The sequence below is a fragment of the Delphinus delphis genome, chromosome X (assembly GCF_949987515.2).
Source record: "Delphinus delphis chromosome X, mDelDel1.2, whole genome shotgun sequence".
Taxonomy (NCBI): Eukaryota; Metazoa; Chordata; class Mammalia; order Artiodactyla; family Delphinidae; genus Delphinus; species Delphinus delphis.
This window is the reverse complement of record NC_082704.1, coordinates 3,558,601-3,577,241: the sequence shown is the minus strand read 5'-3', so window position 1 is coordinate 3,577,241 and position 18,641 is coordinate 3,558,601. Positions and strand designations below refer to the sequence as shown.

Below are 18,641 nucleotides of genomic sequence, written 5' to 3'. Positions count from 1 at the left end.
GAATGGGTCAGAAGAAGACAGAAGGTGAGGCCTTCAGTAAAAGGAAAGCAGAGAATGATGCCCTGCTCCCATACCAGTGGGGAAGGAAGAAAACCCAGGTTGCTGTGAGAGAGAGGCGTAGCAGGAAGGCACAGGCTCATTTGTCATTGGAATACCTGCTTGTGTATCTATATGGACAAAATCTTCCAGGGAAGAAGGAAGACCCCAAATCCTGAGCCCTGGAATGGTTGGCATTCCTGACAAGAATTCAGACTGTCAACACCAGGCCACCCGAAACCCCATGAAGAGTGTGCTGATCCCACCCCGTTCCCCAGCAACTGGAGCATCTCCAGAAAGATCTGGGATCGGCAACAGAAAAGAAAAGAAGATCTAAATTCCAAAGTGACTTTTTAAACCTAAATGATGATGATTTTACATGAACTTGTTGTTCCTTTGACACACCATCATATTTTCTACTTACATGAGTCCTGGTTTGTTTTTTAATCTATAGGATAGCTACAGAGGAGCATATAAAACAAAATAATAAAACCAACACCCGTGTACCCGCCAGGACAGATTAAGAAATAGAACACTCACAGTATCTTAGAAGCCCTCCCTCTTCCCAGAGAGAGATAGCAGCTATCTGAGTGCCAACGCTAGGAACCTACCCACGGCTCCTTGGTGACCTTCGAGCTCATTCTAGTTAGATTAGGGGCATCACCAGTCTCTTCAGGTCGTTATTTTCTGCATAGATTCCCACAGATGGGTCGTCCCATCTCTTTCGTGTTCATCCTTACCAGTTTCAATCTTAGATGGAGACCTTGTCTTTTTTCAATATGTTTTAAGATCTTCTGATTACAAGAACAATATATGCTCTTTGTAGTAAACTTTGAAAATGCAGAAAAGTGTAGCGAAAACACAAATCCCATGAGATAACAAAATACATAAATATACAATGTATAAATTAGCCAGGGATAACCGCTGTTAACATGCTGGAATACACATTATTTTTTTTCTGTGCCATAATATGTATTTCACATGACTGGCGTTAAGCTGTGTAATGTAGCTTTTTCCTTTTATTGTGAAACGTGGCATAGATACAGGAAAGTATGCAAGGCCTATATGAACAGTTTGAAGAAGTATAAAGTGAAAACCTGTGTCACTACTGGTTAGGTTGAGAAATAGAACATGGTCGACCCCCGAGTAGACCCCGCACCCCTGCTGCCATGTGCCCCTTCTGGTAGAATTAACCACTATCTTGATTCCAACGTTCTCTTGCTTTTCTATGTAGTTCCACTACTTATTCACGAGCTCTTCAACAAGCGATCGATTTGTTTTGAAGAACCAAGTGGCAGGCACCATCTAGGTGCTTAGGCAGCAAAGGGTCACGGTGCCACCATTCAGTGGAGGCTTCCAGAAGAGAAGCTGCTCCCCTCTTAGGGAAGTCAGTGACTAAAGGTACCACGGATCCGGCCATGTGTAAAGCCCACCGCCGTCAGGGCTCCTGGTGGAGTCATGGGCGTGGTACCGGACAGACAGAAGGAATCTGGCCCGAGGGCTTTATCTCGCCACAGCCTGCCTCCAGGCCCTCCAGCTTCCAGGTGGAGGTCAACAGAGAACACCTCTGTGGGGTGAAGCAAATCCGGGCAGCAGGATGTGGAAGACAGAGCAGGAAATTCAGCAGCAAATGGTCAAGCCAGATCTCTGCCAGAGACGAGGAGAGGCAGATACCCAGGGCTGTGGAGGCGGGATGGCCATCCAGGCATCTGCCTCACTGTGTTGGCCACCCACGTGCACTTCACCTGCCAGTTCCAGAGGCCACCTGGGGCTGCTTTTCCTGAGCCTGCCACGTAGACCAAGCTGCCTTTCCACTTTCCCCTCTGCCATTCTGTGATTCAGCTTCCCTGGGGCCGTGGAGTCAGTTAACCCTGGCCTAGCTGCCTTTGAGCTTGGGCTAATGCATTCGCCTTATCCTTGCAGGATTGTGTCTTTGAAAACCAAACCAGGCCAACCCCTCACAGGACTTTTAGTGGGGCTTTGCGAGGGACTGAATTTAGGTGCATGCATTAGGTCTGCCGTCTCGATCCGGAAGTCTCCAAAGGAAATCCTGCCGCGCCCTTCCTCGGTTGCCTGAATGTGATGGTCAGTCGGATGGCTTCTTTGGAACCCCGGGGCCTGTCAGCAGTGCTTACTGCACGCAGTGGGGAGACACTGGACAGGATGGGGGGAGGATTCGGTGCGCATAAGCAGAAGGGTTATGCTTTGGACATGGTAGCTGTTCATCATCGTCACCTTCGTCATCATGAGACGATAGGAGCCTTGCAGAAGCTGTCAGAGCCTGGCTCCAGAGGCTCTGGACTCTCGAGAGCTTTGGTATCCTTTGACCCAGTCCGTGACGCTCCTTGTAGCAGTGCCCTTGACCTCACCTTGCTCGTAGGCTGATTCCCAGGGGCCCAAGTAGCCTGACCAGACGTGCAGTCTTCCTTGTCTATAACCCAGCGTTACCAATGATGGGCACAGCCCTGGCCACTCTGCAAAAATGCCCCACGGAAAACAGCTCCAGACATTTAAACTTGGAAATACTAACATTCAATTATACACAGTTTTTTGAAGTTTTAACAAAACCAGATGTATTAAGTTTGCAATTATAGTTTGAAATATTTAGTGAAATTTACAAGTTTAAATGTGATGTTTACATTTTTAAGCTTATTTGATTTTTTTTAACATCTTTATTGGGGTATAATTGCTTTACAATGGTGTGTTAGTTTCTGCTTTATAACAAAGTGGATCAGTTATACAGATACATATGTTCCCATATCTCTTCCCTCTTGCGTCTCCCTCCCTCCCACCCTCCCTATCCCACCCTACCAAACGTAGGGTAGATAGCTAGTGGGAAGCAGCCGCATAGCACAGGGAGATCAGCTCGGTGCTTTGTGACCGCCTGGAGGGGTGGGATAGGGAGGTCAATTATACACATTTATACAGGAAAAGTCCAGAAAAGCTGAAAGGAAACTTTTACAAAATGCAAATTTACAGAAGAGATCCAGCGAATGATAGGATTGGCGCTACCTTAGAGGTTTTCCTGCAGAATCTCTCTAGTGACCCTCCCACTCCCTGTACCACATGTATCAGAACAGAAATCCCTCAACTTGGAGTTCTCATTTTAGGATACAGTTGTTACAAAAGGAAGACAACACCTGGGTCACACGATAGCCCACCCAGCAGCCCTTGCACAGCTGTGAGACCCTAGCAGCACTCCAGAATCTTCTTGCTGCTGGTCTGCCTCTATATCACATTAGCAAAAGTTTCAGTTGGGCAATTGGATCAAGCAAAACTCAGGGCCTGGGCTTTGTAGTCAGACAATGTCTGGGTTCTAGTCCAGGCCCTGGCACTTACTAACGATTGACCTCGAGCAAGCTAGTTGCTTAACCTTTCTCTTTGTGCCTCAGTTTCCTCATCTTTACAATGGGATCATACCAGTGCCTCCCTCTTCGGATTGTTCTAAGAATTAAGTAATTGAAATGACTCCAGGGAAGGGCTGAACCCAGTGCCTTAGATTAAGTTCTCAATAAATGTTTCTAATATTATCATCGTTGTTTGTTATTATTATTAGTCTGTTTTACCAAGAGATAGGAAAAGTGATAGCTCCGCTGAGCTATGGCCAGACCACGCCTTAGAGCATGTTCAGTTCTAGGAGGAGTGGATCAAGATGGTGGAATAGAAGGACGTGCAGCTCACCTCCTCCCACAGGACAGTGCCTGGAACGTTGTAAAAGGGCTTGATACACGGCAGAGGTATTATTGTTAATTAAGACTACCACTGACTAACCTTCAGAGAATACAGCACGCAGGCACTACACGTGTGTTAGTTAATTCGGTGACTCCTCATAACCTCCGCCACTCTCTGAATGACGCACTCCTATGACTTCCCCTTTACAGATGAGAATATTAAGGCACAGAAAGGTTAAGTGGCTTCCCCCAATCACCTAGCTAAGAAGTGGCAAATCCATGATTCAAGCCCAGACCCTCTCTCTCCAGAGCCTGCACTCTTCGCCAGTATGGTGAAGAGCTGTGCTCTCCGTTACTGTCACCAGCATTCACAGGTGACTATTTAAATTCATTAAAAGTGAATACAATTAAGAACTCAGTTCTTCATGTGCGCTAGACACATTTCAGGTGCTCTATTGTCGCATGTGGTCAGTGGCTACCGTATTGGACAGCGCAGGTATAGAGCATTCTGTTCTTTCTGGGAGGATGACTCAGCATCATCTCAAGGTTCTGTGGGACTGTGCTGCTCTGTTGAGCTTCTACGATTCTGTTTCTTACAAAATCTCAGGCTTGAGTTGTATAGCTTTTTCCTAGTGTTATTAATAGATGCATGCTTGCGATATATTGAAATCGCATTTGCATTTGGCCAAGTAGTGTAATGGCAAGTAAGAGGCCAAGAAGTCTGACTCACATTACACTTCCCTGGTTTCCCAAAGCATGACTTCACATTTACGAAGTCGTCTCCTGTCACCTCTGTTTGACAAGTCTGCACATTCATGCATTTGCCCAGAGACCCAGCTTCTTCCGCAGCTCTGCCTTGCCCTCTTTGAGCTCTCTGCCTAGCATTTAGTACCCTAGCGTGTTCATCTCACTCGTGGCTTGAACAGCTGGGGCTGGCTTCTGAAGTCAGCCCAGCCGTGAGTGACCTTGGCCTCCGAGAGTCTCTGGCACACGCACCAAGTCTCCAGTTCCTTCTTGTGGGCTCTCTCTGCTCGCCTCTGTTACACGGTTAGTAAAGCAAAGGAGGAGTGAAGCAGGATTTGTTGTCTAGACATCAACGAGCTCCCAGAAGCCAGTGGAATTACAGTACACAACTGTGACCTTGTGAACGCGCGTGTATTTCCTTCCGACCTCCACGGCGAAGACTGGACCGAGATCGAATCCGGTCAATAACTGATAAAGCCAGAGCAGGTACCCGCTTCTTGCAAAGCGTCTGAGTGTCTGTGCAGGTTAGTCATAATCTGAGCGCCTTACACCGCAGCCCATTTGCTCTACGGTGAGGTCACAGAATAGCCAACAGCGTGGTCACTCCAGTGTAGATGAAGGACACCGACTGCTTCTCTCCGTGCGCAGAGAAGGAGCCTCTTCTCCCAAACCCAGCAGTTGCTTGGGTTTAGTCACTCTGTTAATCAGGTCCAGGTCTGTACCCACTCTCCTGCGTGTGTCCTGGTAAAGCTATCTCCACTTCCTCGTCTTGTAAACTGGGGACAGTCTCAAATGTATGTGTGTGTGCACGGTTAGTGCGGTAAATGCTAGCTGACGTTATTTCCACGGTGTGATGATCTCTGTTCTACTGATGGGCTTGAAAAGAGATGAGTAAATGTGTTTAAAATGAGGGTCAAGGCTCACTTTTATCATTAACGTTCATCCCTAAAAGAAGCCAGCACAGTGCTCACTGGACTAGCATATCCCGAGCGCCTGGGATATCGTGCCAAGCTCATAACAGATACAGTCAGTTGAATTTTCCAAATATTTGCTGAACCCTCTGCCTGTGCCAGGCACTGTCTGGGCACCAGAGGGATTTAAAGATGATTAAGACTTGGCCCGACAAGGATGTTCAGTCAGCCAGAGGAGCTGGACCAAAGGAGAGGCAGAATTCCCAGGGTGGATCTCCAAGGACATGCAGGGTTCCAGACGGGAAACTTGGAGAAAGGGCTCTCTGGGCTACCGAAGCAAGGAGCGCGATCACAGGGGACTGAACGCGGGCGGCAGCCTGTCTGGGGAACTCCAAGGACATGGGTATGACTGCGGGGTAGTGTACCTGACACCATGGGACAGGAAACCTGCCTGCCAAGAAGGCAGGAGGCCAAGGAACAAAGAGCCCTAATTGCAAAGTTTAGCAGGACGTGCTTGGGGCTCTAAGTGGCTGCAAGCCATTAGAGGGACCCAGGGACAACCTCGTTCCAGCAAGTTCTCTAGCGATCACGGGAAGCCCAGTGGGGGTGAGCTCCGTGAAATCGGGCACCAGCATCGGGCACTATCCATCCCAGGGTCTGATCATCTGAAATTTGGAATCACGCGGAGCCGGCCAGTCCGAGAGGTAGTAATCGTGCCCACCAATCATGGACTGGCTTTGCTTTTCTGAGATTTTCAGTGATTCCAAAGACAGAGGTGGGTTTACCTTATGTGTGGAAACCTCTAGGCATTGAAAAGTGCCAACCACTTTTTCTTTGGAAGCTGGACCTCCCACTTAACAGGGCGTGTAACAGCAGTTTCTTTTCCAAAGTAAATAAAACAGAGAAGACACACGAGCGTCAGCTACAAAGCTCCTTGTCGGTCAGAGTCAAGACTGAATCTCATCTAGTTTATTTCTTTTCTTTTTTTAACCAAGGATTACACCGGTCCGCGAAGCGCCTGCTCCCATTCTGCTCCACTTGAATGGGTGGCTGCAGCCCCGTTCCCAGCTGCCGCCGAAACAGAACTGCCCGCACCGTCGGGGCATCTTCTGCTGCTGGTAATTTCCATGTACCATCTGCAGGGTTTTTTCTGCCTGATGAACTACCGAGGCGCTGTGAGCGTATGTTCATGCTGATGGGGGTTCTTGCTTCCTGACCCGTCACTAATATCCTACAAGTCACATGAAGCTACCAGGGATTCCTGAGCAAAAGCTTAAAATGCTTCAGTTCCCTACAAATAAGCCCCACTCATTGCTTTCAGTCTGTGTCGTCACGGGGTGGGCAAGGAATCAGACCTCTAGGAATAGTTGCATATCGGGATCGTAAAAACTCCTACATGGCTATAAAATAGTGTCTTGAATTATCAAGGCGCTAGGAATGCAGGCACAAAGAATAGTCCATTGTAGAGATGACCTTGGTCCAAGGACAAATTGGAGCTTGACTAAGCGAAGCTTCAGGTGGCCAGTGAGCTCAGCTCTGCACGAATGCACCAGCCCAAGGGGAGGGGCGCCGGGCCCTCTGTAGTTGGCTTATCGTCAGAATGGCAAAGAAAGTTTTCCTTCCCACGTGCAGTGAGTTCACTTGCTAAGCGCATTTCACGTGGTTTTTTGGTTTTGTTTTTCTCTGGGGAGAGGGGTGTCATCTCTAAAGCTCTCCAAGCAGTTAGGTTTTCTTCCTAATCCCATCTTTGAGTATTCATAACGTGTTCTTAAAATTTTGCCTGGAGATCCCTTGTAAAATCCGGCCTGTACTTTTCTTAATGACACACTTGAACAGTTTCTACATTTCAAAGCCTGTTTTCCATATGACAAGCTAATCACACACATGCACACACCGTGCCAGACTTCATGTGGACCTGGGAACCAGGCAAACCTGGATTTGCATCCTCCCCTGCTACTAACTAGCTGTGTGACTTTGGGCAACTTCCTTAACTTCTCTGGGCCTCAGTGTCCTCCTCTGTAAAATAAGGACAGTAATCGTTCCTGCCTCATATACAGCTGTTGCAAGTGTTGAGTGAGACTGAGTATTGAAAGCACTTGGGTTAGTGCCTGGTACGTAGCAAACGCTCGATAAATTCAGTGGTGGCAGTTTTTATCGTTAATTCAACTACGGCATCCAAATATCTACTGGCCTGTCATCCGTCACAGAGGCTTGCCCACGGTAGGCGCTTAGTCGTGTTTATTGTCATGAATTGAATTGACTCCGACTGTTTAGATTCGGAGGATAAATATTTCCCTTTCGACTGGGCTGTTTGATAGACACAGGTGATCACTCAGAGCTCAGGTGTTAAAAGCACGACAACGAAGAGGCTGCTTCACGTAGAAAGACCTTCTCCTCAAGGCAGGCTCCCCCTGGTCCTCTTGGGCACCCCTGTGGCCGAGCGCTCGCTGCGCTCTGCAGGATGTCAGAGCCGTCTCGGCAGCTCCTTGGAGTCTTGAGGCTTCCTGTGACGTGGATATCAAGTGTGAGGGTTTTTAATTGCCTTTGGCTGAAAGAATTGGGTCAGATGTTCAATTCGGGTGAAATCCCTGCCTTCTAAAATATGACGGAAAGGGGAGGGGCCACTCACACGCAAGTCCTGAAACGTGGGGGCCCCGGCAAGGTGAAGTGCAGTGAGGGCTGCCGCTCAGGGCTGGGCTGCTGTGAGGTTTCCACATGACTGCTTGGTTTTGCACTCACCATTTGGTTTTGCAGATTCCTCAGCATGTGTCTACACACACGTACCTACACACCAGTTTAGAATGGTGTGCTCTGGGGGGGGAGGGGCGTGGGGAGGGATCGGGATTGGTCAAGGTCATTGCTGATGACGTAGCTTGACTCCCATTTCCAACAAGACAGTGACTGATGGAGGCAGAGGCTCCTTAACTGAGACCCACGGATGGGTAGTAAGTGGTCCAGAAAACCCCTGAGATTATACGTAAGATGTCGGTGGGCTGGGAAGGGGGAGACACCAGCGTAAGTGCTTTTTCTGTGGAGAGAGACCATAGCTCTTAGCCGATTCTCAAAGGAGTCTGTGACCCAAGACAACCAAGACCACAAAGCTGTTGGGTTTGGTTGGCCCAGACCACTTGGTGTGTCTCACCGAGCACCCAGACGACCCCGCTAGGCGGTCAGGGCAGTGACAGGAGCATTCAGAGGCATGTCGTGGCCACGCCGCTGATGGACTCTTCAATGGTTGTTGTAGACTCATGTAGACAAAGCCTGCAAGCTTGGGGAAGCCAGGCCCCCCCAGGTCAGCCTCGGGCGACAGCCCCCATCCTGCCAGGCCCTGGGGAGTGAGTCCTTCCTGCCCGGCAGCTCCTTTGCTCAGGAGCTGGCCCGAGTCACCTCCTCGTACAGCACCTCAGAGGCAGCGCCCTGGGGCGGCTGGGATCCGAAGGCCTGGAGGCAGGTGCCCGCTCCACCGCTGCCTAGCTGCGACGCTGTCGGTAAGTCACTCCCCCAGCCTCGCTTTCCTCATCTGTCAGCTGGGCACGGTCCCCTGCTCAGCCTGCCCGCCTGCCGCACACGGTTGTTGGGAGGCAGAGAGGAGGTGACAGCCCGGCCCGTAAAGCTCTGTTCACCTAGGAGGGATTTCTAGCAGAGAGACCACCCAGGCAAGCAGACTGCTCCGGCATCGCAGCCTCATCTTCGGGGCACTGAGTGGTGATCGCCCTGGGCGCAGTTGCTCCCTCCCGGCTGTTGGCCTTCCAGCACCCCAGTTCATTCCCTGCCTGTCTGTCCCTGCGGCCAGGCTGTGAGTCCGTGGGGCACAGGGGCTGCGCTTCTGCACCTCCGAATCCCACCCCCCACGTCCGCCCCGACCCCGTGCCTGCCTGCTCCATAGCCGGTGGGCGCTCGGGAACTGCCTCTCCCTCCAGCGGTCTGCTGTGGACTCCGCACCCCGAGGTGTTCTTTGACCCCACCTGGGACTCACGCACCCCAAGAAGTGGGAAGTTGGATCGCCCCACTGGAGGACTGGTAGCCCCGGGGGAGGGCAGGCAGAAGGAAGCCCAGATTCTCAAAGAAATGCCTTGACTTGCCCTAAGGAGTCACGTTAGTGGGCATGAGAGAAAGATGGTGGACGCCAGCCGGAGCGGGCCTTTGCAGAGAATTTCACTGGGCTCGTGGAGTTGTTGTTCTGGCGCGTGAAATATCAGTGTGTACGGGATGTCAGGCCTCTCTGCAGAGAAAGCTAGAGAAATGAGCATTGGCTGAGTGATAGTGATCGGAAGATGCTCATCCGGCTGAAAGGACCTCCGGGATTCTGGCCTTTAATGGAAATGCTGCTTCGGTACGTGAGGCCTCGCTCTCCCCATCCCACCTGCCTCGGCCCGCAAGAACAAGCAGTGCTTTCCATTCAAGGGCTATCGATTTTTCTCTCTCTTTTTTTTCCCCCTTTTCTCTGTGTGCTCTCACGGTGCTCTCCGGCTTGTCCAGTACAAAGCTGCCAGGGAAACAGAATTAACAAAATGGACTGGGGCATCGTCCACTCAGGATGTCTCTGAGTTCCACCCTGGTCTGACCTGTTTTTCCCTGTCCCCAAAACGCAAAAAATGAGCGATCCAAGCTAGCTTGCCTCGAGAGAATTCATTTCCCCATCTTATTATCTCTCTTCAAAGCCAAGCCAGGCCTTCCACCCTGCACTGGAGGTGGGGGGCGGGCGGAGGCTTGGCCCTCAGATCTTCCCTACGAAGCTTTGGAAGTTGGGCCCACCTCGGGGGGCTTTGAGGGACAGGACCTCCAGCTCAGCCATGACTCAGGAAGACCAGACACAGTGTGAGACGGAGGATGCAGGCTCCCCAGGGGAAGAAGAAAGGCGAGCTGCAAAGACATTTGTTTCCTTTGCGGCCAGATCAATCCTAGCACGTAGACCCAGCCCTTCCGGGACCAGGCAGCCCTGAAACCGCCGAGATGGAGGTGGAGTCAGGAGAGAGTTCGTACAGCTGGAGGTCAACTGCAAAGGCAGAAAATGGAAAAGAGAAAAGTCGTTTTCGATGGCGTTGATTTTGTGAAGTGCCCGGTGGCAGCTTCAGATCGGTTCAAACCCAAGGGCAGCATCATGACAGTGCGGGTGGTCCCTGTCTCCTGCTCCAGAGGCCCCAAGGGTCAAAGAAAGACCTCAGCAGGCCACTGGCGCCCGGCGTCCGGGTGTGGCACGTTCCCATGTGCCCTGAGGGCCCCACGGCCTGCGCCTGGGTTTCTGCCGTGCCGCCCAACTCCCCGTCCCGTCACTCTGTCGTGTTCTCTTTAGTAGATGCGCCACCATTGGCAATGACTTTCTGTGACTGATTGCTTGCGTCTTGTCAGTTGCCCCCTCCGTTGTAAGCTTCATGAGAGTAGAGACACACAGTGCCACCCCATGCCTGTGACAGAGCCTGGCCCATGGTAGACCCGTGAGAAATGCCCATCAGCTGACTGACAGAGGGGCTCACCGGGCTGCCAGGTAAACCCTATATCTTCCCACCCGGAGTCAGGGAGGCTGCCCTCCGGGCAGGGAAAGGCATTGAGCAGAGGCCCGAGGAAAGGGCAGGTGTGTGGCCGCCCCTCCCCCTGCCCTGGCCTTGGCCTCTGAGGTCCGCAGGGAAGAGTGGCGGCCTGATGACCCACTCAGCACTCCCATGTGGAGGCACTCTGGAGAAACTGAGTCACGGGCTCAGAGAGTTAGGAGCGGGGGTTAGGAAACACTGAAGCTGGCCTGCCATTCGCTGTGGGCAGCCCGTTTCTGAAGGACACCTGAGGAGAGTTTTAGCCTAAGAGCATCCACGCCCCCTCAAACAGGGCTTCGGGTCTGAGGAGTCCCCATCCACAGGCGTGTGGGAGTCCCTAGAATTCAGATCTCCATGCAGAACGCTGTCTTCCCGTCATTTCAAAGGAAAAGTCACAAGAGTGGGTGAGTTGTTTCCAAATCTGCCTTCCCAAAACCACAAAAGAAGGTGCTTTTCCTATTGGAGGAGGAAACCAACCAACCCACCCACACACTGGAGCTCGCTAACCTTTGACCCTTTAACACAGAGGCGAGTGGCTTCTGCTGTGGCAGGCTGGCTCTGCGTGGGGCACCCAGGGCCTTGTCTACTGGGAAGGGAGCAAGGAGCTGCCTGGTGCTGGAAAAAGAAAAACCCTCCCTCTGCCCCTCCTCCCCCTCCCCTCCTCCCCTCCCCCTCCCCTCCCCCTCCCCTCCCCCTCCCCTCCTCCCCTCCCCTCCCCCTCCCCTCCCCTCCACCTCCCCTCCTCCCCTCCCCCTCCTCCCCTCCCCCTCCTCCCCTCCCCCCTCCCCCTCCTCCCCCTTTCTCCTCCTCTTCCTCCTCTCTATCTCCCTCTCCCCCTCCCCTCACTCTCTCCCTTCTCTGTCATCCCATCTCTCTCCCTCCCCCCTCCTTCCCTCTCTTAACTCTGCTGCACAAAATAAGGCTTCACGTCCATCCCCGCATTCCCCCAGAGCTGTTCCCTTGGATCCCCTCCCCAGTCAGAATGCTCTCCTCTTGGGGATCGTGGGGCAAGTAACTTCAGGCCGAATCTGCCCAAGACGCAGGAACCCTGTGCGCGCATCTGCCTCTGCCTCATCCCCATCCAGTTAGAGCGTCCCTGGGTCTCATGAAGTGGTTGAATCAGTAATGAGACTGTTCTCGGCCTGCAGTGGGGAGAGGACGCGTCAGGTGCGTGCTCTGGGGCTCACAGGAGACATCCTCCTGTCGTGGCCAAAGCGTGAGGCCCATAGGGCGGCCTGGCCTCCCCGGGAGGGCCCAGTGTTGGGCTCTCTGCTGTGTTGGGGTTCGGGCCGGCCCTTTGCCCGTCTGTCCTGCCTGTGCCTATAGCACCCGCAGGTGAACGCTAGCCCTCAGGTGAGCCCCCAGAGCTTCCTGGTGCATCGGCAGGAAGTTCCTCGAAAGGCAGCCCCGGGACTTCCTGGATCACCATCCTGGCTGAGGCCTGTCTGTGAAGGTGGCCCCTTGGCCAGGTGGGAGGAGGAGCCAGGGCCCTCGTTCCTGGGGAGACATCCTTCCGGGGACCACGTGGGGAAGCACACCTAGGCTCACACAGGCCCACCCGACGCCGCCCCGCCGGCGTCACCCGGTACAGCAGCACCCAGCTCCGTGACAGCCGACCACAGCCCTAGGAAAGGCAGGCCTTGGGTGAGCTCCTCCACGACCACGGTGGTGGAAAGCCACAGGTTGCCTGGGCCATCCTTCAGTGCGTCCATCACTAAGCAGCCCCTTTCAGCCGCTGCTTCCTCCTGGTCACTGAAAACATTTGTCATTTCCTGTTTTCTCCATTTTCCAACGATTCTAATTGTCAGTGTCAAAAGGCAACAACTGTTTTCTTGGGGCTTATCTTTGGAGCACATTGATTCAGAACAAAGGATGGGGGCCTCTGTCTGCAAAACAAAGGAAGCAGCCTCCTCGGGAGGCCTGGAGAGAATGCTCTGGCTGCTCTGCCAGGGACAACAGGACAGGCCGGGAGCAGAGGGCTGGCGGTGCCCCCCCCCCCCCCCCCCCGATGCCCCAGCAGCGTGAAGAGAGCCCTGCTTGACGGCGACACCCCAGGCCGGCGTCGGCCGTGCCCTTCGGACTCGGCAGCTTCTGTAGCCGTGCCGCTCCGCAGACTCGCGCTTAAACTCTGGATCCTCTGGGTTTCTCTGCTTCCTTGGATGAACGCCGGCCAGCATCCCGTTGTCCCTGTAACTGTGGACCGTTCGAGAAGCACTCCCTTTCATCTGGCAGACACTGCCCACTTCCTCCACTCTGACCTCTGCCCCAGCCTCGCCTTCACTTTGGTTTCCCAGGCCCCGGGGGCGTCTTTCCTCTCTACCTCCCTCCCTTTGGACTCTTCTGCCTGTCCCCTGCTTTGTCTTTCGTGGCACTCTGTAGCCTCCACCTGCCCTTCCCCCACTCCGTACAACTTTCTGTTATTTGATGCACCTAATGGAGCAGCTGGTGGGGATGGAGTTAGGGCTGGTATAGACAGCAGGGCACAGGAGCCGGTTCCTGGAAGCAGCGGGCTGGGGAAGCAGAAGCAGTGGATCTGCAGTTAGGAGACGCTGCACTTCCCCAGCCGTGTCACCTTGAGCAAGTCACTTACCCTCTGTGAGCCTCAGTTGTCACGTCAGTAAGCTGGGACCATAGGTCTTCTACCCAGATCTCCTAGGGCTGGTGGGAGGTTCGATGGCAAGAACAGAGGTGAGAGGGCTGCCTTCAGAAAGGCCTGCCCACCCTGAGCAGCTCAGGCAGAGCACAGGGCTCCCCCAGCTCCCCCAGTTCCCGATGGGGTGGCCTTGGGTGGTCATGCGACCCCTGTGCTCCTGAGGTCCTGTCTCCCCACCCCACGCTTTAGCAGGAAGACGGCAGCTCCAGGGCTGAAGAGCGACATCCCTGGCACCCACCTCCCAGCAGCCCCGGGGGAAGGGGGGCAAGAGCTCGGACAGGAAGCAGGCTGAGGGTGGGAAGCTGACATCGCTTGTGGTGTGGTCCGCCCACTGCCACGTGTTTGTCCTCTCTGCCTTGGCAGGAACCGAGGCCGAGAACTGCCCGACAGGCCCGGGCGCCGGGCTCTCTCCCAAGCGCCGGCCCTCCGAGTGCAGAGAAGCAGGCCCCGGGCAGCCTGTGTTGTCGGGTCAAGTCTTCTGGCATCTGGGGGGCGGGGGACGCAGTTCCGAAAGTAAACTCAGGGAGGCGTGCTCCCGACAGAGCTGCCTTGCTTGGTGGCGCACGAGGAAGCAGACTCCTTGAGAAGGGGACAGAGGCGGCAGCGGGTGAGCACTGGACTGGGAAGCAGACCTGGGGCCCAGTCACAGCCTGGCGCCGAACGGCTGAGGGGCTTGGGGCCAGTTGTGCCTTCTCCCGGCCCTCAGCTGGCTGGCTCGCGGCTGTCCCCTTAGCGGCTCCCAGCCTCAGGGCTGGGACTGCAGCCGTGGAACGTGGCTCCTCCCCCTGCCCACCCAGCTTGCGGATGGAGACCGGGAGCCCGTTCCCATCGCCCATGTGCGGCCAATCAGGCAAGCGAAGGGAAGCTGGGACTGAGTGGCTACTCCGGGCGTCGGCCAGTGCGTCCATCTGATCATGTGATCATCGCGCCCTTCGTGCCAGGACCACCTGGAACAAGCCTTGGCCCTTTCCCCATGACAGCCCCGACATCCCTGGTTCGCTCAGCCATTCTTTGCCCTCGTGGTTGGGAGTCCAAGCCCTACCTCCATCACTTAGTGTCCTCCGAGTGCGGCCAGTTTGTCTGGGTCTCCCTGAGGCTGGCATGCCCAAACTCTTGTCAGCACCGTAGACGTGGTCTGGCCAAGGCAGAGTAGTGTAGGACTGTCACCTGCCTCCTTCTACATACTCTGCTTCTACTAATGCAGCCTAATGTCACATTTGCTCTTTTGGTGACCACATCTCACTGCTGCCCCATCCTGAGCAGAAGGATGTCCAGAATGCCTAAATCTTTCTTCTCCGTGCTCTTGCTGTTAAGCTCTGTGTCTCCCGCCCTATCCTACGCTGTCGCAGTTGGTTTTTTAACCCAGGTGCAGAATCCTACTTTTATTTATACCTGCGGAGTTTTGCTTGGGAGGGTGGGGCATGCATGCGAGTGTGTGTTGGTGTATTCACTCATGCTTTCTGCTACACCAAAGCCAAGTCCTGAGTCCCCACACAGAGATCCCAAGGCTAGTATTTCTTGGTAGCCCTAATCTGACACTTCTTTCTCATCTTCCATTTAGCAAGAGAAGCAGAAATCAGGTCTTATGGCAATGATCCCTGAACAGCGGAGTGCATATCTCGCCCAACAGATGAGTCAATTTCAAGGTAAGCACTTAAACTCGATGTTCTCGAAAGGGCGGGCCAGGGGGAGTGTGTGTGAGGTTGGGGGAGGATTCATTCCAGCAGAAACAGTTACTGAGATGTTTCTGAAAAGCACTGAGGGAAAGAGAGGAGGTCTGCAAGGCACTTCCAGGGCAGCCTGGTTGGATCCGTCACGTGGAAAGCTTAAGTAGAGTCCCAGTGAAACGCTCAGTCTTAATGACTCTGCAATCGCTGTTTGATTCAAGAGATTGATTCACCCAGGGCATCTAGGACTGTAATCAACACTGACTGGCCGCAGATACAGCTGTTAGCCAAAAACCAGACACGGTCTCTGCCGGACTAGCAGGGGAAACATGCGTTAAGCAGTCCTCCCCAGCCAATAGTGACATTGGACCAGGCCAAGGGTATTCTTGCCTGGGGTTTGGGGGAAGCTGCTTGCCCTCCAACAGGTGTTCAGCAGCTTCACTGTAGCCCAGTGGCCAGCAATGGCCCATTGCTCCTGCATTCTCTTGCAAAACCCCGTGTTCCTTTGGGTCTGATACCAGCTGAATGTCCCACCTGTCCAGGCTGGAGTGGCATGTCAGGCACACTTCAGCCGCAGGGACAGGACGGACAAGTTCCAGAAAGGCCAGTGTCAAGGACTGGGCATCCTTCAGGGGGTGGGCGGTGCCAGGCCTGCGTACGGATACTGAGTAGAAAAGTAGACCCAGACCCTGGCTTCATGGAGCTTACAAACTACTGGCATTTTCAGTCCAACATGATCTGCTCTTGGGTGGAGGGGGAGCCATGAGCACAGACCCAGGGGGTCTAGGAGGGCTTCCCCCAAGAACTGCAGTCCGGGCTGAGGGTGGAGGAACCAGGGGAGCAGGAGATGCTCGGGAAGAGCCCAGGGCGGAAGGTGAGAGGTCAGTGCTGGGCCGGTGGCTCCCCGCCAGCAGCTGCGGCCCAAGTTGAAGATGCCTTTGGAACTGACCCCCACTTCTCTCTTTCTGTAGCCGTCCAAGATCAAGTCACCTCCAAGTGTAGCCGGACCAAGGCAAGCTCCCCACCCAACCAACCCATGATGCCACCCGGAGCTGCGCTCCTCCAGAGCACTCTGAGCCCAGGAATGGTCCCGCCCGCCAGGCACCAGAGCCGGGAGGGCGTGGGCCTGATGTCACCAAGTCCAGGCAAGCAGCACGGGACTTTCAGCTCCAGCCCCCCGTTTCCCACACCCTTGCGCTTGAGCCACAACCCCGCGGGCAGCCTCGGGTCCACCTGCCGGCGCACGCGGATTCCCAAGGCCGCCCCCACGGGAGTGCCCCTGCCCGGCTTCTGTCCCAGCCCCCTGGGCAGCCAGCCCCTGAGTCCCCACCAGCTCAGACAGCCCTGCGTGCCGAGAGTGCCCACCGTGCTCCACAACGCTGCCTGGGTGGCAGCAGCAGCAGCAGCTGTGAGCACCGCGGTGTTGAGGGGGCCACCCCCGAGGCAAGCAGCCCATGGCGTCCAGCAGCATTTCCATAGCAACTCCCTCTTTGCCAAGGCCCCCGTGAGGGTCCCCCAGGGAGCCCCAGTGTTTCCATCACAACAGGCAGTTGTGTCCCCCAGTCAGGTGGCCCCGGGAGGCAGACCCAGCCAGAAGGTGGGCGCTGCCCCCGCCAACCCCAGCTTCAGCCTGCTGGGCCACCAGAGCCTCAGACAGAGCCCGCTGCGGGGTCCCGTGCCTGTGCCGCACGCCACCAAGTCCCTCCAGCAAGGCATGGCCAGCTTCAGGCCCGTGAGTCCCATCCAGGGCATCGAGCCACCAAGCTATGTGGCTGCCACCGCCGCCGCCGCCTCCACTGTCGCTGCCAGCCCGTCCCCTGGTCCCTTCAACAGCGTGGGGAGCCCCCCTGAGTTGCCACCCTATGCCTTGTTGCCCCAGGCCTCACTGAACGATCTCATTTCACCCCCTGACTGCACTGAGGTGGATTTCATCGAAGCTCTCTTGAAAGGCCCCGGCGTGAGCCCAGATGAAGACTGGGTGTGCAACCTGAGGCTGATCGATGACATTCTAGAACAGCACGCTGCTGCCCAGACTGCCGCAGCCCAGAGTGCCGGCCACATCCCTGAGCAGGCTGGCCACATCCCCCAGAATGTTGGCGAGCTTTAAATGCCCAGAGAAACCTCCACGGGGCCATCACTCCGGGGAGCGGTGTGAGTCCACAGCAAATTCGCAGCTGGTCCCACGTAGCCACACGCTTGTTGCCTCATTACGATTTGAGGGGCGTCAGCCCACGCCCACCCCTCTCGCTACCTGTGACGAAATGGAAAGCTGGTGATTTTTCAAGCTACCTGTACATATCTGAACATTTTGTAAATGGTTTTCCTAAACATTCACGACAGAAGTATTTATACTTCGTTTTGTGACTTTGTAAATAAAGTGACGGCTTTCCTTTCAGTAGAGCTGTGTCCATTATGCATTGTCTATGTTTATTCTACATTGTTGCAAATACGCAGACTGTGTCGCTCACTCCAGCCATACCTTATCAACCAGGTGGTGGAGTCACATACGCTTTAGATGCAGTGGTGGATGTGATCAAGAGGTGTTGTGCAAACTGACAAATACCAAATCGAAACTCACTTGGCCATGTATTTCCATTTCCACTAAAACTTCTGTCGCCCTGTGTGGTTCTTAACCTCTTTCGCAAACCTTTCAGTCTCTGCTAGCTCCTTCCTGACGAGCATATTACAGCACAAGCCGTTTGATCGTTAAGTGCCCCTCAGAGGAATTATTTGCCCGGAGGCCGGAGAGTTCTGTGGATTTGGGAGAAGCAAGGAGGTAATGTGTGAGCTGGGCACCGTCTGAGGATCTTGAGTCTCCTCCCTTTATCCCTCAGACGGTTGGCACTACTCCAGCAGCACCTTGCGGGATGGAGGTGAGATGTTCCCGGTTTAAAGCCTTTCGGTATTTGTTTTGATGTAAGGCTCTGTGGTCTGGGGGAAAATGGGTCTGTAAACATTAATTGTTGATTCGGGCTTTGTCTTTGATGGTTTCTATCTGCAATTATCGTCATGTATATTTAAGTGTCTGTTATAGAAAACCCACACCCACTGTCCTGTAAACTCTTCTCAGTGTCCAGACTCTGTGTAATCACATTTTAATTGCCGCCTCGTATTTCGCCTCTACATTTGAAATCTGGCGTCTGTTTCCAACCAGTGCGTTTTTTCTTCGTACTGTAATAAACAACCAGGAGAAAAGTGCCTCTATGTGTTCATTTCTCTTCAGTATGTACAAACCCCTGTCAGCTAAGCCCGCTAGTGTCTTCGGGCCTTTCTGAGGCCACTCCCTGTCTCGGGATGCTTGGCCGCCGAGGGGAGAGGGGTGAGAAGTTTGTGTAGCGTGAGCCGCGATCCTTTCACGTCACAGCATAGAAGCACATCATTTCTGACTCGAACGCCTCCTTCTACAGAGGACGAAACAGGGGAGCCGCTAA

At 54.1% G+C, this 18,641-nt stretch overlaps 1 protein-coding gene across 1 annotated transcript in view; it reads left to right on the top strand.

Annotated features, from left to right (window-relative positions):
- The window catches only part of MAMLD1 (mastermind like domain containing 1), a 116,056-nt gene extending 97,658 nt beyond the window's left edge, over nt 1-18,398 (top strand). The window contains exons 4-5 of the mRNA XM_060002920.1: nt 15,105-15,189; nt 16,182-18,398. Of these exons, the coding sequence (XP_059858903.1) occupies nt 15,105-15,189; nt 16,182-17,317 (1,221 nt within the window). The 3' untranslated portion in view covers nt 17,318-18,398. The remainder of the gene's footprint in view (nt 1-15,104; nt 15,190-16,181) is intronic.
- The last annotated feature ends 243 nt before the right edge of the window (nt 18,399-18,641 follow it).